We start from the raw sequence: 23,723 nt of genomic DNA on the forward strand, positions 1-23,723 counted from the left end.
GATTAGATTGCTTAGATTGTTTAATAAATCAACAGGGGGAAATGCGAGATGAACTCGCGAGTATCATGCTTCCTCCATTGAACGGAAAGTCCTATCTATTCCATTCAAAGTGTTTTAGCCTTCCCCCTTTCCACTGGTAATAAGGAATTAGCAAGAATAGATCGATATAAATAGATCAACATAATGCAGCACTATCATGCACAGATCTGTCTTAAAACATGTAACGTTATATAACGGAGCGATGTATTTCTACGGAAAGGCTGACTGACGCGGGGCTCATACAATCTCCGCGTTTGTTATAGACACGAGTGCTCCGGTGTCTTGCTGGTAGTAAAATATATGTATTTATATATACAGCATATGGATGTTACGTTCCTGTTACTTGCCGCTTTCAGTTCTAGTAGTTTAGATCTCGCAACCAGGGAAACGCCGACATGTGTTAAGGGGAGCTAGACACGAATCTACCGGCATTTGGCTCATGAGTGAACGGCGAAAATGGCTGGACGGCACAGCTTGGGATTCCATTGAAGTTACAGGGAACTATGTGTGAAAGAGGCGTAAATGTTGAAATAACAGTAATACAATGTTCATTGATAAAATGACATAATGGATGGAAAGGGGAGATGGCAGTTTTAGAAGGGGGATGATGAAGCACGCTGGACTGTGGAACGGTCTAAGCATAGGCACAGCACATCGCCATAATAGCGATTTCTTTGTTATGCTTGTTGTAAATAAAAGTTCTACGATGCATTGAAATGACATTAAACTAAGATAATAAAATGGTTATCATAATTTTTCAAATCTTTATTAATAAGTTATTACAGAAACAGTAAGTGACATTTTCCGAGAGCGAAATCTGTTGTGGTATTTAAAAATGGCGGTTTCCATTGACCAATCAACGGTGTGCAGCGTCACACATCACACGCAGCCTGGCAATAAAGTACCTTTCGCTACCCCTCCCGAACGGGAACTAAAAATGGCACGGGAACTATGGCCCAGTACGGCTCGTTTGGCAATGGAGAAAGGAAAAAGAACCGAGTCGGCCCGGTAGTGGAAAAGCGCCATAGTGTAACCAGGCCAGGCCAGGCCAGGCTACACCAGCTCTCTAGTGTAACCAGGCCAGACCAGGCCAGGCTAGACCAGCTCTCTAGTGTAACCAGGCCAGACAAGGCCAGGCTAGACCAGCTCTCTAGTGTAACCAGGCCAGGCCAGGCTAGACCAGCTCTCTAGTGTAACCAGGCCAGACAAGGCCAGGCTAGACCAGCTCTCTAGTGTAACCAGACCAGGCCAGGCTAGACCAGCTCTCTAGTGTAACCAGACAAGGACAGGCTAGACCAGCTCTCTAGTGTAACCAGGCCAGGCCAGGCTAGACCAGCTCTCTAGTGTAAATCAGTCCTAGACTGGCCCAGCTCGGTACGGCTCTCTAGTGTGAGGAGGGTGGCGGGGTGCTCTCTAGTGTGAGGAGGGAGGCGGGGTGCTTACGTCATAGCTGTAGTCGGCCTCGTCGTTGGAGACGGTGAGGTCTGCCAGGTCGCCCAGGCCCAGCACGCTCTCCAACACGTCATCAGACCCCATGATGAAGGACTTACCGCCCCCGGAGGGGAAGGGGAGGGGCTCAGCTAGACACATAGAGGGGGGGGGGGTTCACGGTCAACAACATACCACACCTAGAGAGGACTCTGAACACACAACCTGGGGCCTGGACACACACCACATACACGCACACCCCCCCCAAAGGCCTGTATGTGTATATACATACATGCATATACACACACACACTCCAAAGGCCTGCGCACGCACGCACGTTAAACCGACCGGCGAAATAAGCGGGACAGTTCCAAACGGTGCGTGCTCACAGACAACGTGACGCGTTACATTGAAAAAGAGATGCGGCCATTCAATACAGTGGAGAAGCCCGCGTGGAGGACACGCTGTACTCTTTTGATGGCCAATATGAGTCGCCTAGCAAAACTTACAGTACCAGTCAAAGGTTTGGACACACTTTCCCATTCAAGAGTCCAAACTTTTGACTGGTACTGTACATCTCCAATACCTTTTATGATAATAAAGAAGCGTGGTTTATTTCACAAGTTGCTGTGTTATTACATTATCTATATGGGTCACATAACAGTGAAACAATTAATAGCCTCTCATTCAACCATTCACACACACCAATGGCAGCAAGATACCATGCAAGGCGCCGGCCCGCTCACTGAGAGCAATTTGAGATTCAGTGACAATTATATTGTGCAGCAAAATGTTGAACTGTTACAGGCCTAGTCTTCAACTTCAACAACAACAATATGTATGCGTATTTGTGCTGCTTGTGGTGATTGCTATGGACGGTGATTACGTTTAAGAAGACAAGTATTAACACTGGACATAAGCGGTTAATGTTAACCTTTGTTGTAGGCTAACTCGCTAGATCGATATAGCTAGCTACCTAGCATCGACTATGTTGGTATCGATCACATTGCAGTTAAACAAATCGAATAAATGAATGATACACCGATTTCTTGGTCTCGGTTGGTGATGATAATCCCGCCCCCCAGCCGCTAAGAACCTAAGCTGTTCTTAGTTCTAGACCCTAAGCTGTTCTTAGTTCTAGACCCTAAGCTGTTCTTAGTTCTAGACCCTAAGCTGTTCTTAGTTCTAGACCCTAAGCTGTTCTTAGTTCTAGACCCTACGCTGTTCTTAGTTCTATACCTGCCACTTTGGAACCAGTTTTCCTGGCCTAGAGCTGCTGGTTCTTTTGCTGTCGCAACGTGAAGAACAGGTTGGAGATAAGAGGAGATAAGCACCGGCACCCACCCGGCCCTGTATGCCTTGGTGTAAAAGGGGTGTGAGTGGCCTGGGTACAGGGCTAGCACCCTAACTCCGCCTCCAGGCTAGCACCCTGATTCCGCCTCCAGGCTAGCATCCTGACTCCGCCTCCAGACCAGGGAGCTTCATGACCTCAGGCTGTGACTAGAACATGCTGTGCAGCAGTGTGTGTGTGTGTGTGTGTGTGTGGTGTGTCAGGGCTCAGAATATCCTGTGGCACAAGTGAGGAGGAATGCTGACGCAGCATAGGCCCTTACACAGATTCCACAGGAGTAGAGCAGAGAGGCTCAGAATACACTACTCACCACACACACACACACACACACACACACACACACACACACACGCACACACCTATGTGTGTGTAGCAATCCTAATGTAGCAATCCTCCACGACACACATACACACACACACACACACACACACAACTGGCCAATCTAGGCACAAACCCACCACACACACACACACCTATCTGACACAGACACAGACTCACACACACGCGCCTACACACCCCACTCCGTGCCGTCTCCGGAGCTGCGCGCCTCCCCCGCCCCCTCGCCGTCCTCAGCGTTGACCAGGAAGTCAAACTCCTTCAGGGCCTCCTCTGTGTCGGGGTCGTCTGGGAGGTCAGACGCCAGACCCTCGTTACCAACCTGCACACCAGGACAGAACCACTGTTAATGGCTGGACAGAAGATCATCATCATAATAATAATAATTCATAATAATTCATTTATTTTCCATGCAACCAGTCAATTCAGCAATTCAGTCAATTGTTGGAATTTTGTATTTTTTGCTCTAGGCACAGGGTCAGACATAGTCGGCGCCCCACTGGAGCGATTAGGGGTTAAGTGCCTTGCTCAAGGGCACATGCAGCTCCCACCTGAGGCGGGGATCGAACCAGCGACCTTCCGATTGCTCGTCGGCCTCTCTAACCTCTAGGCTACCGCCGCCCCTGAAGACTTCACTTGTCGTCGCTTCACGTCCAGATTTGTGTCAAAACGATTCCAGATCGTACTGCTTTTGCTCCCCTCCGCTCTAAGCCACGTTACTGTGTCTTCACACAGAGAGAGAGAGAGAGAGAGAGAGAACCAGAGAAGTGGCGACCGTCACCTTGGTCTTGTGTTTCTTTATTGTGTGTTGGCTCCTCTCCGCCACGTCCTCCATCAGGTCGCCCTCCTCGTCCTCCTCTTCGTCGCTGTCATCCGCGTTCTCAAGGAAGTTAAACGTCTCCAGGACGTCTCCGGGATTCCTAGGAGGGGGAAAAAGTCCAGACAACAACGCAAACCATTGAGAGCGGCGGGATTGAGGGACCGTCCCATCAGTTAGGTACAGTAACACGGCCGCGAAACCTTTAGCCTCAGAAACGTTTAGAGTCAGAAACATTTAGGGCCGGTTTCAGAGACAAGGCTTAAGCCTAGTCCTGGACTAAATCACACTTTCAATGTAAAATCTCCATTGAAGATGTTTTTTAGTCTAGGACTAGGCTTAAGCCTTGTCTGTGAAACTGGCCCTTAGAGTCAGAAACATTTAGCCTCAGAAGCATTTAGAGTCAGAAACATTTAGAGTCAGAAACGTTTAGAGTCAGAAACGTTTAGAGTCAGAAACATCTAGGGCCGGTTTCACAGACAAGGCTTAAGCCTAATCCTAGACTAAAAAACATCTTCAATGGAGATTTTACATTGAAAGTGTGATTTAGTCCAGGACTAGGCTTAAGCCTTGTCTCTGAAACCGGCCCTTAGTGTCAGAAACGTTTAGAGTCAGAAACGTTTAGAGTCAGAAATGTTTAGCCTCAGAAACTTTTAGCCACAGAAACGTTTAGAGTCAGAAACATTTCGCCTCACAAACGTTTCGCCTCACAAACAGCATGGCTTTAGTTCCATTCACGGCCCGGGTCAGCCGGCATACACAGACAAAGCCACAGACGTGGGTGAAGCCAGGACCAGGCTGTCTGCAGCCTGAGCAGACAGAACGTCAATCAGATCCGGAAGGGATGAACATCCGTCCATTAGCACAATCCATTTGGAGTGGCGGTTGGCAGGCAGAACAGACTTGCTACTTCAGTTAATGTAAAAGAAAAGTCTTCCTATGAATAAAAAATACAGCAACCATAAAACCTAGTGATCGAGTGGTCGCTGAACTTCTGTTCTGACTGGTTCATCCAGTATGTTTCAGGGGAGGCTGGTGGAGGTAGAAATCGGAGGACTGGCTCATTGTAAAAGCATGTGATGGAAAGAGGAATGGTATCAAACACACAAAGTGTTTCCGTTCCGCGCGTTACCAGGAGCCTGTCCTGCCATTTCTACCTCCGCTGGTGTGGACGTTCGTGTAGGTGTGTGCATGCGTGTGGCAGACCCAGCTACCTTTTCATATCTTGTCCCTTTCGTTTGGTGGGAGACTCCCCTCCGTTGAGGATCTGCTCCAGGTTCTTGGTTTCCACGGAGCCGTTCTGCTCAGAGCTTGACAGGCCCAGTAAGGAGCGGACCCGCTGGGACCGCACGTCTAGTATGGTGTCCGTGTAGCCCACCTCCTGGAGGTATCTAGAGGATACGCACACCAAGGTTGTCGGAGGTCAGAGGTGAACATCACAAACCACATTTTTGCTGTTTAGCAGACGCCTTCATAACAAACACATGACAAACTAGGGCCAGGGTTAGGGTTAGGGAACACACAGTTAGCATCATGAGAGGTTTGAAGACCTCCCTGAGGGGGCCAAGACTATTTTATTTATGTTTTTTAATCAGGGGGTCCCACATGGGGTCCCGATCTCAAGTTTTGGAAGGTGTGGTTCAAACCGGTGAGGAAACCGTGTCAGTGGCCGGTACTCACTGTCTGAGGAGCTGTCGGCCCTGCTTCCACGTTAGCTGGCTGTTCTGGGGCACAGCAGGGACCTCTGTGTCTTTGGTGTCTTCTGTCAGCGGGAGGAGCAGGAGGAAGAGGAGGAAGAGTAAGCACATCCAATTAATGGAAGGCAGGCCAGAAGAACGTATCAAAGGAAAGAGCAGTGTCCTCAAGTCTGGTCTAAACTGCATCTCAATTAAAATCACAGAGTTAGGCACATTCCCTTTCTCAGCGGAACCATAGAATAATGATGCAAGCTCGCTCTATTTCTATGAATAGGGTCTAGAAAACAAGGAATAGACAGAGTGTTAACATTTACACACGATACCACGTCTGTCGAGGGGGGGTCCATACCTGATTCAAAGCTGGGCATCTTCACTTCACCTTGATTTAGTTCTGTTCCATATTTTAATTTATGGTATTTTGCTCTGGAAAAAAAGGCAAAGGAGAAGACTCTGTTAGTGTGCTGAGGTGGAGAACAGTGAACTATCATTGAGAGTATCAATCACATTACAACATTAAAATGTTCATGTTCAACAACAACGGTTCCCTTACCTTTCTTGCTTTAATGCGTATTCTAACATTTTTATTCTTCTAACTAGATCGTTCTTTAAGTTTTCTTGACCCTTCCTCTCCCCTTGCAGGAATGCTATTCGAGCCTGGAAGACAAGAGAGAAGAGAGAGAGAAAATAGAAGCCATTAAAATGATGCCAGGGGATGATGTGTATGACTTCCAGCCTCTGGTTGTCAGCGTAGAGCTAATGGGCAGAAGGGGAAGGCCGTCGGTGTCACAGCGTGGTGCTCAGGCCTGGAGATCCACGCAGACCAACGCCACAGGCACTCTATCTAATTAAAGTGAAACCTAACAGTACTGCTGCCTCAAAAGGTAGGCAACACGGTGAGTCAACTCATAGATTATATTTGTATAATCTACACATTGACCATCCGACTCTCATTCAGTTGTTCTCTTTCAGACACACAGAAGGGTGTAAAACAAGACATTGGACTATGAAGCTAGGTGCTGTTAGCAACAGAATAGACTAGAATGGAACAGAACATAATGAGTGGAGGAACAGTAGAGTAGAGGAAGGGTGGAGGAACAGGAGAGGAGGAGAGGAACAGGAGAGGAGGAGGAGAGGAGAGGAACAGGAGAGGGACAGGAGAGGAGGAGGAGAAGAACAGGATAGGGACAGGAGAGGAGGAGGAGAGATGGAGGAGAGGGACGGGAGAGGAACAGGAGAGGAGGAGGAGAGGGATGGGAGAGGAAGAGAGGAACAGGAGAGAAAAAGAAGAGGAGGAGGAGAGATGGAGGAGAGGGACAGGAGAGGAGGAGATGGAGGAGAGGGACGGGAGAGGAACAGGAGAGGAGGAGGAGAGGGACAGGAGAGGAGGAGGAGAGGGAGAGGAACAGGAGAGGAACGGGAGAGGAACAGGAGAGGAGGAGGAGAGGAACAGTAGAGGAACAGGAGAGGAGGAGAGGAACAGTAGAGGAAGAGTAGAGGAACAGTAGAGGAACAGGAGAGGAACAGGAGAGGAACAGGAGAGGAACAGGAGAGGAACAGGAGAGGAACAGTAGAGGAACAGGAGAGGGACAGGAGAGGGACAGGAGAGGAACAGGAGAGGAGGTGGGCTTTAATGTCAACAGTGGACTACTCAGGACAACAGGGCCACACCAGCACAGTAACACCCGGGTGTGGGACAGTCATAGACATATGCCTAAACAGGCCACTGCAGTATGACACCCAGTGGGACTTCTATCAGGAAGTGTGGCTGGCAATCTCTCCCATACTCTGCTCTCTCCTCTCCTCCCATCCTCTCTCCACCTCTCCACTTCTTGTGAGCAGCTGTGAAACCTGATGCTGTGTAAAGGGTAGCAGGCAGAGAGGAAGGGGTATTTTTAGCTGTCCCCCCTCCCTCCCTCCCGGGGTGCTCAGGGTGACCACGTTGTTGGGCAGGTAAACTGGCGACTGACGTCCCTGCTGTCTCCATGGAAAGTGGGGTGCCCTGATATAGTGACCCCCCCCCCCCTCATCCCCCGGGCCCTGCCTGGGGCCAGATCTAAAACAACAGAGGGGGAGACTAGCTATAGCACTCTGCTAGACTAGCTATAGCACTCTGCTAATTGTGGAGCTCAAGTCCAACCATTCAGACGCCGTTCAATTCACCAGATTGGCCCTAGCACGCAGCCATGTCACAGTCAGTTACTATAGGGAAGAGAGTGGAGTCCTCGTTTAAAGAAAACCGACTTCCTCTAAAGCTTCCTCTAATGAAGAGAGAGAGAGAGAGGCGGGGGGAGAGAGAGAGAGAGAGTGATCATTTCTCTTAAACAGGACAATCTGTGAAAATAACAACTTCATGTTTCACCTATAACCCTTTACTCCATTTGCTGCCTTGGCAGGGCCAGTAGAAGGGCTAAGCTAAGTGTCTTTCTGGGCCTGAGACTAGGAGCATGGGGGGACGGTCTTGATCAGCGAGGGAGGGAGGGAGGGAGGTAGGGACGAGGGTTCTCAGCTGAACAGAACAGCTGTCTACATTTGTCTTTCCGCTGTGGACAGACACTGTGGAACCAGCTCAACTACCACCCAGCCAGCCGCCCCCCCGGGGCCCTGTCAGGACGCCCGGTTACACAAGCACAGCTATGTTACCAGATCAACAACTCTGCACATAGGTTACCATTCATGTTCCTCCATTAAATAGCACTTAATTAAATAAGTGTATTGCGTTGCAAATGTCAGAACTATTTGTCAGTCCGTCAGGCCCACCATTTGGGTTTCTGATTCGGCCTGATAAGAGAGCGAGAGAAAGGGTAACACACATCTCACGGGCCTATCAGCCATCTACAGTGGTCGGCGCTGTTCTAGGAATGCTGGTTCGGCGGCAACCGCTTTGGGAATTCCCCTGAATGGCTCCCCGTGCTGCCATACCCCCTGACCAATCCCCGGGCGGTCTGCAGAGCTGCTATGTAGGCTACGCGCGTGCGTGCGTGTGTATGTGTGCGTGCGCCTGTGTGCGTGCCCGCGGTGCAGAGATGGTGATGTTATTGGCCAGCCTGGGGGACAGCAGGCCTCCACCGTGAGGACACGGACCGGATGAGCAGGAACAGGCTCTACTGCAGCAGAGAGACCCCAGCAGACAGGCTCTACTGCAGCAGAGAGACCCCAGTAGCGAGGGGTTTAAGTGATGACACGTCTCTTGATACAGCTGTCCTGTCAGAGGAACACAAATAGACTTGATGGCTGACTAAGTTATGCCCAATAGCCTAAATCACGCATCACTTCCCTAGGAGAGAACACACACTAAGTATCCCTAAAGCCTGGCCGTGTATTTATGTAAGCCTGGCGTACATAAATACACCTTCTATTCATAGGCCTATTCCTAACCGTTACTGAAGGTCCGTATGGTGTCATGAAACCAAAAAAAAGAAAGAAAGCTAGTCTTCTGTTTTCAGCAATTAAGCTGGCACAGCCTGGGCCTAAAAAACGGCAGGCCCAGCTGAGCTAACCCATTATAACGCTCTGAAATAGTCGATTCCCCCTCTCGCATGTTTTAAACTAGCCCCATTAGCCCATTCAGAAGAGTTATTTTTGGGCTAGTCCACTCAGTAGTTAGGAGTTACATAAGAAATGTTACGTAGGTGGCGAAGTGAGAGAGAGAATGGGCCTTTTTCCTCCAATTAACCAGCGTGTGCTGCGGGGGCCGAGGCCGGGCGGACGGCTCCTAACATCCTGCACCAGCTGGCCCGACACGGGGCCTTCAGGAAACACCTGACTGACTCCTAGAGGAACGTTACATCATCACCCGGCAAATCAGGGCGAATGAGAGAATGACATCACATGACTGAGACACACGCTGCTGCGCGCGAAAGTGAGAGACCTCGGTGGATGAGCGACATCAAGGAAGTTGGCTGCAAGACAAAGAGAGGTGATTTTTTTTTACTGAGGGGCGACCGCAGCACTCGTCATTCAGAACACCGACTCTGTCTGAATAGACACACTCTAACCAGACCCAAACGAAACCCGGCGTCCCCCATAATGGGCCATTGTTTATATCCAGGCGTACAGAGAACAGAAAAGGAGAGGATCCAGTCAGTTGTCCAGGGTAAGAGGACGAGCCCAGAGCGGCAGCTCGAAACATGGCCTCCTGCCACTGCCGGTGACCTATCAAGACAGATTTAACCCATTTAGATCAGGCAGGCGGTTACTTCCACGCCTGGTGAGGCGAGAGCTCTGAGGACATTGAGGTGATTGGTGCTAACGGGTTTCCTCCGGGGGGGGGGTGGCAAAGCCAACGGCTCAGCAAAGGAATGGGTTGCGTCCCGCTGACCAAAACAATCTATGTCAGGCTGCTCCAGGGACCTGAAGTAGGCTAGCTACTCTGCAGTCTGGGAGGCGGGGAGATACCCAGCGTGACCCACCCGGGGTGAACGGCGGTCTTCGAGACGCGGCTGTCTGTTTCACTCGATCAACCGTGGTACATATAGGAATTCCAGACTTTCACCTTTTATTCGTGAAAAATGCATAGGTCTACCTCCGGGGAGGCAGAGGTTGGAGGAGAGGCTCTTTGTAATGCGTGGAATGGAATGTGTGTTTGGTTGCATTCCTCTGTCCGTTCCGTGCGTTTACAATGAGCCTGTCCTTCCATTCCTACCTCCGCCAGCCTCCCGTGGCCTACTTGTCTTGTAAAACAGAACAAGTTTGTTTATCTTTTATCTTCCTTTACTAGGTGACATCAGCTAGACAAACAGTGTTTATTGTCAAGCGCTGTAAGCGTCGTGGAAGACGACAGCACTTGTATCCATACCGATCTCCTGACATGGTAGGCCAGATCAGTGTGGTCAGAGTGGAGTCATGCTGAAAGTATGTGTCACTGAGCATGTCAGAGCAGAGGACCAGGGGAGTCAAAGACCTACCGTCCCTCCACTCCCACTTCAACAAGTCTGCTGTGCTGCTGTGGGGTGTGTTCTAACAAAGCCTCGTCTGTCACTGGCATTTCAACACCTCCACCCTCCACAATCACAACACTGGAACATCCTTCCCTTTCATAGCCAGGGCCCAAGACCTATTCAAAAAATTCTACACAGCAAAAGTCTCTGGGTACAATATAAACATACTTGTCATAACCTGGCAAACATAGAACAGTTGAGAAATACACCACCACGGCAGACCCTCTCCAAACACACACACACACACACACACACACACACACACACACACACACACACACACACACAATTAAGCTTCACTAAAAGCTTCCCATCACTGACATAACAACACTTATAACAACACTTCCACTTGCTCATGGAGCAGAGAATGTGCCTAGCGTGTCCCCCTCCGGGGACTAGTGACAGCTAGCTCAGACTAGCCAGGCTAGCTTTGTTGATGTTCACTACAGGAGCCGACGGTCATCTCACTGCGCACATATTGCCACTTTGATCAACTCTAAACCCAAAACACCACATACCCTATCCGCTAACCGAACAGTGGTGCTGTTCACATTCACATAGTGTGTTTCCCTAGTGCCCGTGGCTAGCTGGCGGACATACAGGCCGTCCTAACGGCCAAGTCGTCCCCATAAACGACCAGAACCAAAATGGCTGCGTTCAGAGATTAAGTTGACAGTCAGCTAGATTCTGTTTGACTGAATCCTTCTGCTTTTTTAATGGTATTTCTATCACGAAAGTACTGCAACTACAATAGTCCACACAACAACAACAACAACAGGAGCCGAAATAACACCTAGACAAAAAGGGGGTAAGACAGTGTGACCGCAGTAACTCTCATGTTAACGTTAGTACGCTCGGCCGCTGCTAGCGCGCTAACTGTCAGCTAAGCAGGCTATGGGTGCGTTCGTAAATTCGCTCTGAGAGCGCCGGAGCGCACACTGGGTTCAACGTCATAAAGGGACCAAGTGATTTGATTGGACAAGAGGCATTCCATGAGTGCCGATCACATTTCAAGAGCGAATTTAGGAACGCAGCCTATGCTAGCCGAGTCGGATGGACAAGTTGATCGCTACCACTCTAGCTAGTGTGAGAACAACGAACCACCACTAGTTACGAATGATTCGGGGGTCAAATACTCAAGGTATCAACATAATATAAACAGGAGACTGATATGAGCAGCACCGTCAGACTCGTGCTGCTAAACGCATCGTTACTCCGTCCCGGCTAGGTTAGCTTAGTCTGCTATCATAGCGTACCTGGAGCTCGGCCCTCTCCACTTCCCAGTGAGCCCTCTCCATCTCGAAGCGGGCCCATTCGTGCTGGATGTAGTGCAGGATCCCGGGGATGGTGTACTGCTGTGGCCGGGGCATGTCGTCTGGCTGCTGCTGCTGGCCCATCCCTGCGCCTTGCTGCGGGTTGACGTGGTTGTTGTTCCCCGGCTGCTGCTGGCCCATCCCGGGGTTCTGCTGGCCCATCCCTGGGTTCATCCCTGGGTTCATCCCTCCTGGGTTCACCATCCCTGGGCCTGGGTTCACGTTGTTGTTGTTCCCCTGCTGCTGTCTCGGGGCGGCCATTCCAACTCCTCCTCCGCCGGGGTGTTCATCCATTTTTATGAAGAAGAGAGTCCCAGCACTGATAGATGTCGTCCCCCTCCCCCGTTTCACCTCACTGTTCTCGTATGTATTTGCCGGCGCCTGTCCCCGAAACGCCTCGGCGGCTGTAGTGAGTCGGGGGGATGTTTTGGATTTGTTGTCAGCGCACGGATTTGCCGGCCGCCATTAGTGCGATGCCTGGATCAGAGTCTGGATGTGAGTCTCCTTACTGCGGGGGGGGGGAGGGAGGGCTGTCCCGCAATGCACGATGGGACATATTCACCATTCTCTCCCCTGTCGTCCAACCTAGGGCTGCGTTCGTACATTTGCTTTGAGAGCGCCGGAGCGCACGGTGCGTTCAACGTCACAGAGCGACCCAAGTAACTTGATTTGCCGAAAGGCATTCCATGAGTGCTGATCAGATTCCCAGAGCGAATTGACCAACGCACCCCGGCTGGAGGTGGCATTCTGGAGCGTGCGTGTTGTTGTTGTAGTAGTGCATCAAAGAAAAATCTGTTTTCGATTATAATCAGGCATAACACATGTTTACATTAACACCAGCAGGGAATCACAGCGTCTCCATTATCATGGACGTCTATTCAATCAACAGATGTCATTGACATTTTTGTTTCAGCACTAGAATTGGGTAGGCCCCAACAGTTGCTGATCTGTGAGTGGGGCTCTAGTCTCTAGCAGCCTCTGACCTATCTCAAAGGGTGAGTACAATTGCATTTGGAGTCATATCAGGCAGGTTTCAGTGCATCTGATACTATTCTGATATCAAGTTCGTTGTTGTCCTAATGTGTGTGTAGAGAATAGAGAGACTGAATGCGCTTTGTGGATGATACAAATGTCTCCGTTTGCTGTATATTTCCTTTACTCTCCCGCAGCTCCACTCAGCCAGGTGATGATGATCAAGTTCCTTCTGATGGTGAACAAGCAGGGCCAGACGCGCCTGTCCAAGTACTACGATCATGTGGACATCGGGAAGAGAGCATCGCTGGAGGCTGACGTTGTCAAGGGATGCCTGTCACGCAAGAAGGAGGAGGTCTCTCTACTTCAGCATCTTTGAGATGACAGACATCTGTTTGAATATATGACACTGGTTTTGTTTACTTTACAGCCCTACCTTTAATTTGCATGATAGAGGCATATTGCATACCATCATACCATTATGTTCAGACCTGCATCTCTCATCCCTGCCCATTTGTTTATTATTTACATGTCAACATGATATTCTTCAGAACATACTTTCTATAGTTGCCAAGCCACATGCTTTGTTAAAAAGATAAGATAGACCTAACCAGAACTCCTTCTCCCATGTTCTTATTTGACTGACAACGCTGGTTTGACTCTACTTCCTGTACAGTGCTCTTTCGTGGAATACAAAGACTACAAACTAGTGTATCGCCAGTACGCTGCCCTCTTCATAGTCGCTGGGATCAGTGACACAGAGGTGAGACGATGTCACAAGACCGCATGCCATGTTCAGATCAGATGGACAATAAAGTTAGAAAGTTTGAAGAGTTAAAACGATTCATGTAATGGTTAAGGTGGAGATAATCGATGTGTTATTATGGGTTGTCTGTCTTCCCTACAGAATGAGCTGTCTGTCTATGAGCTGGTGCACAACTTTGTCGAGGTTCTGGACAAGTACTTCAGCCGCGTGGTGAGCCTCTCTCTTTTTAATCATTACTTTTAGTGGTTTGAACAATCAGTACATTCCTGAAACCCGCCTCAAAGATACACACACTGACTCCTCTGTATATTTGACTGCATAACAACTGTCCACCCACCTGTGCTGGAGGCCTACGTTACGACACAGCTCATCGGTACAAAGGACATAATCATATGGGGCCACACCGTATTCTTCTGTAATCTATAGTATAGCATTCATTCACCGTTGTTTGTTATGTGTGTAGCGTTAGTAGTGTAAGAATATCATCTCTGGTTTGCTTTAACATATAATGGTTTATTAATGTTCTCTTCTCCTCCTAACAGAGTGAGCTGGACGTATCCTTTGCAATTTGATCAAAACCAGCTGTGTGAATATGAATCAGTTTGAAGAAGCACAACTCTGACCCAGACGTAGGGGGGCCGCGCTCCCAATGATGTCATACAGTGATGTAGTAATACTGCCTGCCTACTGGCTAGAAACCCGAACGTTACAGGGATGTCAGGCAGCTGGCCAACAGTATCAGTGGAGAAGGTAGAGGTAGACATCAGAGAGTGGTAGAGGTAGACATCAGAGAGTGGTAGAGGTAGACATCAGAGACTGGTAGAGGTAGACATCAGAGAGTGGTAGAGGTAGACATCAGATGGCGCTTTTCCACTACAGGGCCAGCCCGGGTCGACCCAGGCTGGCCTGCTTCTTTGGCGCTTTTCCATTTGTCGGCCCGGCTCGGCTCGGTTCTTTAGCTACCCTTCACGAGCAGGAACTCCAGGGCCGAAGGGTACCTTTTTGCCAGGCTGCGTGTGACGTTTGATGCTGCACACCGTTGATTGGTCAATGGAAATCGTCATCCCATGTTCATAGATTTCTTCGCTAACCGCCATCTTTAAATACCATAACAGATTTCGCTCTCGGAAAATGTCACTTACTGTTTCTGTAATAACGTATTAATAAAGATTAGAACAATTATGATAACCATCATATTATCTTAGTTTAATGTAATTTCAATGCATCATAGAACTTTTATTTACAACAAGCATAACAAAAAAAAAATCGCTATTATGGCGATGTCCTGTGCCTATGCTGTTCCTCAGTCCAGCGGCAGTCAAATGCCGGTAGATTCACGTCTTGCTCTCTTTAACACATGTCGGCGTTGTTTCCCTGGTTGCGAGATCTAAACTACTAGAACTGAAAGCGGCAGGTAACAGGCACGTAACATCCATATGCTGTATATATAAATAATGTCGGTGTCGACCGTGATAGGAGTGTCGTATCGACACCATTCAAATTGTTTCAGATTCCCTGTCCTCTCCCCTATCCGGACACGTTTGAATTTTTTACCCTAACCCACAGGAAACCACAGTTATTAACCTGCAAAGTTCACCAACAAAAAAAAGCACAGTGCTCAAAGTGTCAGGAGAAATAAAAATAGAATCGTGTCGGCATTTCCCTGGTTGCGAGATCTAAACTAGTCTACTAGAACTGAAAGCGGCAAGTAACAGGCACTTAACGTTACATGTTGTAAGGCTGATCTGTGCACGATAGTGCTGCATTTTGACATAATTCTTATCGCATTTCCCCCCGCTGATCTGTATAGCGGGGGGAATCTTATGACACGTAACTCCTCCTACAGTCCCGGGTCGCTCAGTATAATGGAGAAGGGTTTCTGAAAGTACGGCACGGCACGGCTCGGATACAAATGCGGCCCGGTTCGGGTCGGTAGTGGAAAAGCGTCAAGAGAGTGGTAGAGGTAGACATCAGAGAGTGGTAGAGGTAGACATCAGAGAGTGGTAGAGGTAGACATCAGAGACTGGTAGAGGTAGACATCAGAGAGTGGTAGAGGTAGACATCAGAGAGTGGTAGAGGTAGACATCGGAGAGCAGGCTTCGCGTTTCGTTCCGCGTGTTACAATCATCCTACTGATTTCTACGTCCACTGAAGTGTCGTTCCAAGCCTGGTGGTGGTTTAGCACTGTTCAGTCTGACATTGACTCTGTGTCTAACTGTCACTCTGTAATGTCACACGTCCATAAGCTTCAGTGGCCTTGAGTTGGTCAAAGGCAATGTTGTTTCACCTGGTCAGACGCTTATAGCTCCAGTATCCAGGGATGTATTCAGTAAGCTGAACCAGAACTCTGCAAGTACAGTACATCTGATCTGATCCAGATAAGACAGATAATCACACCTGCTCTACACAATACACTTCTATCTGAGTCTTCACTATTGCTATTCAATCCCTTAAACATAGAGTAATATGGCGTAATAAAAGTATTTGCATGTAAAAAAAAAACGAGGTTATCCAATTCCCTTAACTCCAGCTCAGATCATGTTCAACTTGGACAAGGTCCACATCATCCTGGATGAGATGATTCAGAACGGCCACGTGGTGGAGACCAACAAGTCCCGCATCCTGGCTCCGTTACTGGCCTTGGACAAGATGATGGAGGGCTGAGGCGTTACTGGCCTTGGACAATATGATGGAGGGCTGAGGCGTTACTGGCCTTGGACAAGATGATGGAGGGCTGAGGCGTTACTGGCCTTGGACAAGATGATGGAGGGCTGAGGCGTTACTGGCCTTGGACAGGATGATGGAGGGCTGAGGCTCTTCACTTTGTTATTCAACTCAGAGGATGTTGTGAAACGCCCAGTACTCCTCTATGGACTTGTCAACTCAATCATTGTCAAAGAATCACTTCAAATAATTGGCAAGTCATGATAAATAAAGGATGTTGAGGATCACAGGAGGCTAGTGGAGGTAGAAATCGGAGGATGGGCTGATGTATGTAATGGAATGATATCAAACACACGCTTGATATTCCATGCATTACAACAAGCCCTTCCTCTCAGTTCTAGCTCCACTGTTGAGGATGTAGTAAGTTGCTACACTACCATTACTTAAGGACAAGTGAGATCGTGTTTAATTCATTAGAGTGCACATCAATCATGTCACTATTTTTCTGAATTGTTTTATAAATAAATACAAACGACAAACAACCTGTTTCATACTTTGCAAACATTTTAATGATTATTTTTTGGAGCATACACATTTGAAAATATCTGTTTACTTCAAACTGCAACTTGAGTTAAATAAATGTTTATAATATACAAAGAAAATACAAGGGAAAGCATAGCTTGCTTTTTTCTTTTTTTTTTCCTTTTTTTAAATGTGCCTTGCACACAGAACCAGTGTTTTTTTTTTTGTCTCTATAGCTTTATTGTAAAATTACACAAATGCACTCTGGGACTTTGATCCTTATAGCTGGGCAATGGACAATCAAAACATACTCACACAGTAACGAAAGCAAAATGAAAAGGAAATAAAAGAAAAAATAATAAGCATGTGCATGATTGTATGCTGTAAGATTAAGTCAAAGGAAAAGAGGAACAAAATAAATCCTAATATCCAAACAATGGCAGGCACTAGTAAAACTTAAAAACCTGGTAAGTAAAAATGCCCAAACACTCTACAGTAAGCTCTAGACAAGCAGGTGCTTTATGCTGTATGTCCCCACACTGGGGGTGACGAGGGATCAACGATATGGAGAGAATTATGGTGTCTGGAAACCCAAAAAACTACAGAGAACTTTACACACGGATGCTCACAGCCAGAGTATGTTTGAGAGAGAGAGAGAGCGAGGGAGAGTAAGTAAACACTGTCGGAGATGAGGAAACTGCTGCCCTGGCTTCCAGTCGCTCAAGCCCTTGAAGCAGTAGAGTGCCCTGGGAGGGGGGACGGGGGGAAGTGTAACCAGTGGGGTGGGGGGGTGCCCCTTTTCTGTCTATATCAGTAGCTAGTTGAGTGAAGTGGGACTGTTTTCCTTACGTTTAACAGGGGAGGTGGAGGGGGGCGTAAAGGGAGGTTGGAGGTTCGTTTAATCAGAGAGCACAGCTTGGTTTCTTTATCTGCAACAAAACACGACAGGCTTGTTTCACCAGTAGGGGGCGATGGTTGGTTGGTAGGTTGGTCAGTCAAACAGAGGGGCGGGGAGAGGGGGCAAGACGGAGCATGCTCAGTTGAGGTGAAAGCCCTTTTCCATGGTGGCCGCTAGGAGGCGCTCTCTCATGATGTCTTCAGAGGAGTACTCTGGTAGCTTCAGGTAGTGCACACAGGTGTTGACAGACGGGTAGCTGGAGTCTGTCGCGTCCACCTAGAACACAGCCGGTCACGGTCAACGTGGGTCATTGTTTGGAATCACACACTGAGGTGAGACATACTCAAGGCTGGAGGCAGGCAGAGCACTTATAAATAGCCTTAAAATAGTTTATAAATAGCCTTAAAATAGACTTTTTTTGGAACAAAGAAGTGTAAACAAGTGATGAAGTCATATTCCTAGACTGAGTTTTACCTTGCGGACGATGGTGAGACGTGGGTGCAGGTTGGCCAGGCCACCAGGGGGCAGAGTGGAGCAGCCGGTGGTGAACTGGAGGAAGGCTTTCCTCTCGTCTGACGACATGCCACACAGCACCCTGACGAAGCGCAGGAACCCGGGACTGGAGAGAGAGAGAGAGGAGAGGAGAGAGTTCAACACAAGGCAACACACGTGTTTTATACCATTCCTCATACCATTCCATGCATTACAATGAGCCGGTCCTCCCGATTTCCACCTCCACCAGCCTTCCCTGGTAGGGGACCACCGTACCTGTCTCTAGTGTATCCCAGCTTGGGCTCAGTGTAGTTGACCACGTCCTCAGAGGTCCAGGAAGGAGACTGGTTCCCACACAGGATCATCTGCACCTCCTTGTGGCTGAAGGAGCTCAGCTTCTCCATGGGGAACACCCGGTTGAAGCCCTCTGGAGACGGAGGTGAACACATTCCACTGGTCAGTCATTCAGGTGTGACTCAGCATAGTAAAGGAGGTATGAGCCAGACTGTATTGTGGTATCTGGACTAATACAGTATCATTATTAATCAAATAGCTACTGATATAGAACAAATAGCTACTGACATATTGAACAAATGTTGTGCCTACAGAGTAGAGAAATTAAATGCTTAGAGATGGAGTCTATGACATTCATGTGAATGTATAACATGGACCGCTCCTGGAATGAAGTTGACCTCGAATGTGGCATTCCCTCAGTCTTACCTCTGAAAGCCTCCATCTGTTTCTGGATGCCAGTGTGCATGCAGAAGTCAAACATAAGCTCCACATACTCCTCAGCGTTCTCCATGGTTACCATCTGGACAGGGGGGGAGAGGAGGACAGAGTCAGAGACCTCTCACCTTACCTCGTACACTCAGAGGGGGAACACCCCGGGGGAGGCTGGTGGAGGTAGAAATCGGAAAGACGGGCTTGTTGATTCCTACCTCCACCAGCCTCCCCTGCAGCTCACCTAACACACTCAGGGGGAAACACTCAGCTCTAGACCCGTGTAGTAACGCTGAAGGAACCACAAGTGTTGATGTCCGCCTACCTCATCCTCTCCGTTTGACTTCAGGTCCACCGCTGAAAAGCCGTGCACTTTGGACGAAGGACAGAACTGGAAATTCAACCTGGGGGAGAGAGAGAGCTCAGTGTCAGTCATAGATCCATCAGTTCAGAATGAAACACTTCCATAGACGGAAGGAAAAAAGGTGTGAAAAGAGAGATGGATACAGATAGACGGATGGATGGATGGAGTACTCGTTTATCAATCCTCTCATGGTATAATACATCTACGAGGTTCAGAGTAGGGTTGGAGTCTCACCCCAGGTCTTCTACGCAGAGGGGGGGTCCGGAGCCCATGGGGTTCCTCAGCACCAGGTCCTGCAGCCGCGTGTTCTTCTCGTCCTCCGACAGGCTCTTGTTCCCCAGGATCTGCCGCCTCTTCACAGCCAGCTCCTTCACCTCCTTCAGGAAGCGGGCCCTGTGGGGGTTGACCAGCTCAAAGTCCTCCCAGGTCAAGAGGCCGTGGTACCAGGCAGGGGGCTTGGGCTTGGGGGGGTCCAGGATGAACTCCGACTTGGAGTCCTCGTCGAAGCTGCCCACCGAGTACGTGTCCTGGCTCTCCTCCGTCGAGGCCTCTGACTGGATCTCGCCGGAGAAGAAGTGGCGGTCGGGGTCGTAGAGGTAGGCGGGGCCGTGGTGGGCGACGGGGACGCGTGACTGGTAGAGCAGCTTGCTCATGTTGCTCTTGATGTCGCCCATGCAGAGCAGCTTGAAGAAGGGCCGGGAGACGGGCAAGTCCACCAGGCGGCTGTCCTGGATGCACTTGGCCAGGAACACGCCCAGGAAGAGGAACAGCTTGGTGAGGCGCTCCAGCTCGTCGCTGTCGTGAGGGAAGGGGGCGGGGAACAGGCCGCAGGAGCGCTGCACGTAGAAGCCGGGGGGCTTCAGACCACCGCCCAGGTCCACCTGGACACACACACACACACACACAAACAGTAAGTAAGATGTCATTTCATAAGCATGAACATGTAGTGCTATTAAGGATATTGATTTGTGAATGGCACAAGGTCAAGGACTCAACGGCGTACACGTGAGTTCTGTCAGCTGTCTGGTGTGTGAGTGTAAGTGGTGACATCAGAGCATGTCTGGTGTGTCAGTGTAAGTGGTGACATCAGAGCATGTCTGGTGTGTCAGTGTGTCAGGCAGCAGCAGTACTCGCCTGTCTAGACTCGTCGTCTGGGAAGTCGTCGTCGCAGAGCCAGATGCCGAGGGAGGTCCTCTGGAACTCTGCTGCTACCAGGGCGTAGAACTCCAGGGTGGGACCCAGCCCTGTCCCCTCCTCTCCCTGGAACTCCACCTGGAGACACACAACACTGGGTCACTATGACCCCTCAACCTGGAGACACACAACACTGGGTCACTATGACCCCTCATCCTAGGAGAGGCGCACACAAAATACTCCTAACCAGAGAAGACGTCACCCCCAACGTGACAGAAGGTTGAGCATATCATGAATGCTACGCCAGTCCACACATACCATCAGTAATGTCACATACAGTACCGTGAATGTGCAAGGTCAGTATCAGTTTAAGTGGAACGGTACAGTTTCGTCACTGTCTGGAACCGTCAAAACCATGGCAACTACCATAGCAACTCCCTGCGGCCTTGGCGGGGCGTTTTACCTCCAGGACGGACTTCCTGTCGGCGTGGATCTGCATGACGCTCTCCGCCCACTCCATCATGGTCTCCCCACGGGGCACCTTGACCCTCTCGTGTTTGAGGCGGCCCACCCTGAACTCCCCGGGGTCGTCCCTGCGCACCGTGGTGGAGGGCCGCGAGCGCTCCATGGTGGCCTCCCGGCGGTTCTGGAGCCACACGATCGCTCTGCAGGACAACACAGTCAGGACACACCAGCACAGACCAGCACTGGTGTAAGTAGAACATGGGAGGACGGGGCCTCATTGTAATGCACTGGGAACGGATCAGACGATGAGGATGTAAACTGAGGATGTAAACTGAGGATGTAAACTGAGGATGTAAACTGAAGGATGTAAACTGAGGATATAAACTGAGGGATATAAACTGAGGATGTAAACTGAGGATGTAAACTGAGGATGTACCGTATTTTCCGGACTATAAGTCGCACCCGAGTATAAGTCGCAGCAGGCCAAAAATGGGTCATGAAGAGGAAAAAACCACATATAAGTCGCACTGGACTATAAGTCGCATGGTTCAAGGGAACGGGCTTGGCGGAATCAGCGGGGAAAGAAGACGCTGTTGAGCTTGACTCTAGTCTGGCACTGTGAAGAGACATGAGAGGATTTGTAAGCCCAGGAAGGACATAATTCACGTTAAAACTTCTTCTGAAAGGTTAGAAATACTTAAATTATCGAGTGTAAAGCCAGGGCTAGCTAGCGCGTTGCTAACGAAGGTTAGCAAAATGGCGTCGCGGGAGCAAGCAAACAGGATGGAACAGCCTCTGAAAGGTAATAAATGACTTTAATATCGTGTATAACGTTCATAATAGCGTGTATAACGTTCATAATATAGTGCTTAATGTCCACATTGTCGAGTGTAACGACTATTTATCGTGTATAAGGCCATGACAAAGATAGCTTGGTGAAAAACGGAAGTAGTTAGGATGAAGGGCGGCCTACAAACAATGCAACATTGAACAGCCTCTGAAAGGTAATAAATGACTTTAATATCGTGTATAACGTTCATAATATCGTGTATAAGGTCCATAATATCATGTTTAATGTCCACATTGTCGTGTTTAATGTCCACATTGTCGAGTATAATGGCTATTCTATCGCGTATGTGGCGCTAGCGGAAGTAGCAAAATAGCCTCGCGGGGGTAATTTAGCAACATAGAACAGTCTCTGGAAGGAATAAATGACTTTAATATCGTTTATAACGTCCATAACATTGTGTATAAGGTCCATAACATCATGTTTAATGTCCACATTGTCGTGTTTAATGTCCACATTGTCAAGTATAATGGCTATTCTATCGTGTATGAGGCGCTAGCGGAAGTTACTCCTTGGTTCATGTCAGTCAGAGATTACCGTATGTCAGTTCATGTCAGTCAGAGATTATGAATTATTGATATATAAGTCGCACCTGACTATAAGTCGCAGGACCAGCCAAAGTATGAAAAAAACCGCGACTTATAGTCCGGAAAATACGGTAAACTGAGGATGTAAACTGAGGATGTAAACTGAGGATGTAAACTGAGGGATATAAACTGAGGATGTAAACTGAGGGATGTAAAGCTGTTACCTCGAGGCCCCGAACGCTGTGCAGGTGAAGTACAGTTGTCTGGTCTCGAAGGGGATGAGGAAAGGACACTTGCTGGTCAGCTGTTCACACCAGTCTGGCAGAGCTCCACTCGCCAGGGCCAGGGGCTCCTATAGGGGGAGGGGAGGACACGCGGTTAGATTCCACTCCACACTTCAAATCACAATGTTTAATGCGACCCTTAAAGGAGCAATCAGTCATTGGTTCTAAATTACTCATGAGCTCAGATCTTACCCCACGAGAGCCCAAAAAATTAGCTTGTTTTACTCCATTGTTTGTGAACTACGCAATTGTCAGTCCTTGCGTGCATAGCGGTCTATGGATTTCAGCTGTTTTCACCAAAATGTGTCATTGTTTGAATCCCAAATTTCCCCTTTAACGTCTGTATGTGATGCATGTCTGTGTCCTGTGTTGTACTGCACAGCATTCACACTGAACCCTTCCTAATGTGTTCACCTCTATCTGCTGCAGGATCTTGGTGGTGACCTTCTTGCTGGTGAATTCTTCAGGGGAAGCGTTGAACTGGAGGTCGTCCACATCTGGGCAACAGAGCAGGTGGATCAACATGAGTCATACATCACAACAGCACAGCGGACCTTTCTACAGGGCGGGACGGGACGCTCACTAGTTTACCATTCCATCTAGGGGTGTAAATCACCAGCTTCATCACGATACGATATTATATCGATTTGTTTGTATGACGATACAATGTTTGACGATATCACAATGTCAGTCACGATACGATTTCGATTCGATTCGATATGACGATATGATCGATATGACGCGATATCATATGCCAATCTAACACAATTATCAACTCACAAAAACAACTAGAATATGATTTGACCATTTTATTTGTGAGCTCTTGATTGATTGATTGATTGATTGATTGAAAACCTTTATTGTCCCCAATGGGGAAATTTTGTTGTCAAACAGCTCAGTTAGGGCAGACAGAAAACATTCAATAAAATACATAAAACAGTGCAGGCTCAATAAGTAAAAAGTTCCAAGTTCCAAAGTTCCAGCTCCAGGTCTCCCCCACCCTGCAGGGCCTGGTTGTAGAGTCGGAGTGCAGCTGGAACAAAGGACTGTCCAAATATTTTTGTACTTTTTGTATCTTCCAGGTATCCAGCATTTAAATCATATTGTATTATACAGTATTCTTCTGTTACAAAAAGAAAAATAGACC

General features: G+C 48.6%; 3 protein-coding genes across 3 annotated transcripts in view; 1 reads left to right on the forward strand and 2 right to left on the reverse strand.

Moving 5' to 3' along the window:
- strn3 (striatin, calmodulin binding protein 3) overlaps positions 1-12,387 on the reverse strand; it is a 30,290-nt gene extending 17,903 nt beyond the window's left edge. Inside the window, exons 1-8 of the mRNA XM_080550210.1 lie at positions 11,862-12,387; positions 6,219-6,322; positions 6,018-6,091; positions 5,652-5,733; positions 5,186-5,362; positions 3,936-4,074; positions 3,335-3,476; positions 1,483-1,619 (exon numbers count right to left, since the gene is read on the reverse strand). Of these exons, the coding sequence (XP_080406336.1) occupies positions 1,483-1,619; positions 3,335-3,476; positions 3,936-4,074; positions 5,186-5,362; positions 5,652-5,733; positions 6,018-6,091; positions 6,219-6,322; positions 11,862-12,212 (1,206 nt within the window). The 5' untranslated portion in view covers positions 12,213-12,387. The remainder of the gene's footprint in view (positions 1-1,482; positions 1,620-3,334; positions 3,477-3,935; positions 4,075-5,185; positions 5,363-5,651; positions 5,734-6,017; positions 6,092-6,218; positions 6,323-11,861) is intronic.
- Positions 12,388-12,533: 146 nt separating this feature from the next.
- Positions 12,534-16,320, forward strand: ap4s1 (adaptor related protein complex 4 subunit sigma 1; the record flags this gene model as incomplete). The annotated part of the gene is made up of 7 exons (XM_080545503.1): positions 12,534-12,672; positions 12,832-12,913; positions 13,088-13,245; positions 13,567-13,653; positions 13,798-13,866; positions 14,199-14,210; positions 16,192-16,320. The coding sequence occupies exons 3-7, from the start codon at positions 13,105-13,107 to the stop codon at positions 16,318-16,320; spliced, it is 438 nt and encodes a 145-aa protein (XP_080401629.1). The 5' UTR covers positions 12,534-12,672; positions 12,832-12,913; positions 13,088-13,104.
- Positions 16,321-17,866: 1,546 nt separating this feature from the next.
- hectd1 (HECT domain containing 1) overlaps positions 17,867-23,723 on the reverse strand; it is a 45,392-nt gene continuing 39,535 nt past the window's right edge. Inside the window, exons 33-42 of the mRNA XM_080545482.1 lie at positions 22,991-23,073; positions 22,517-22,644; positions 20,917-21,118; positions 20,454-20,591; positions 19,554-20,200; positions 19,281-19,359; positions 18,953-19,046; positions 18,509-18,659; positions 18,215-18,359; positions 17,867-18,016 (exon numbers count right to left, since the gene is read on the reverse strand). Coding sequence (XP_080401608.1) covers positions 17,879-18,016; positions 18,215-18,359; positions 18,509-18,659; positions 18,953-19,046; positions 19,281-19,359; positions 19,554-20,200; positions 20,454-20,591; positions 20,917-21,118; positions 22,517-22,644; positions 22,991-23,073 — 1,805 coding nt within the window. The 3' untranslated portion in view covers positions 17,867-17,878. The remainder of the gene's footprint in view (positions 18,017-18,214; positions 18,360-18,508; positions 18,660-18,952; positions 19,047-19,280; positions 19,360-19,553; positions 20,201-20,453; positions 20,592-20,916; positions 21,119-22,516; positions 22,645-22,990; positions 23,074-23,723) is intronic.

The sequence above is a fragment of the Nansenia antarctica genome, assembly GCF_963989245.1.
Source record: "Nansenia antarctica genome assembly, chromosome: 1".
NCBI lineage: Eukaryota > Metazoa > Chordata > Actinopteri > Argentiniformes > Microstomatidae > Nansenia > Nansenia antarctica.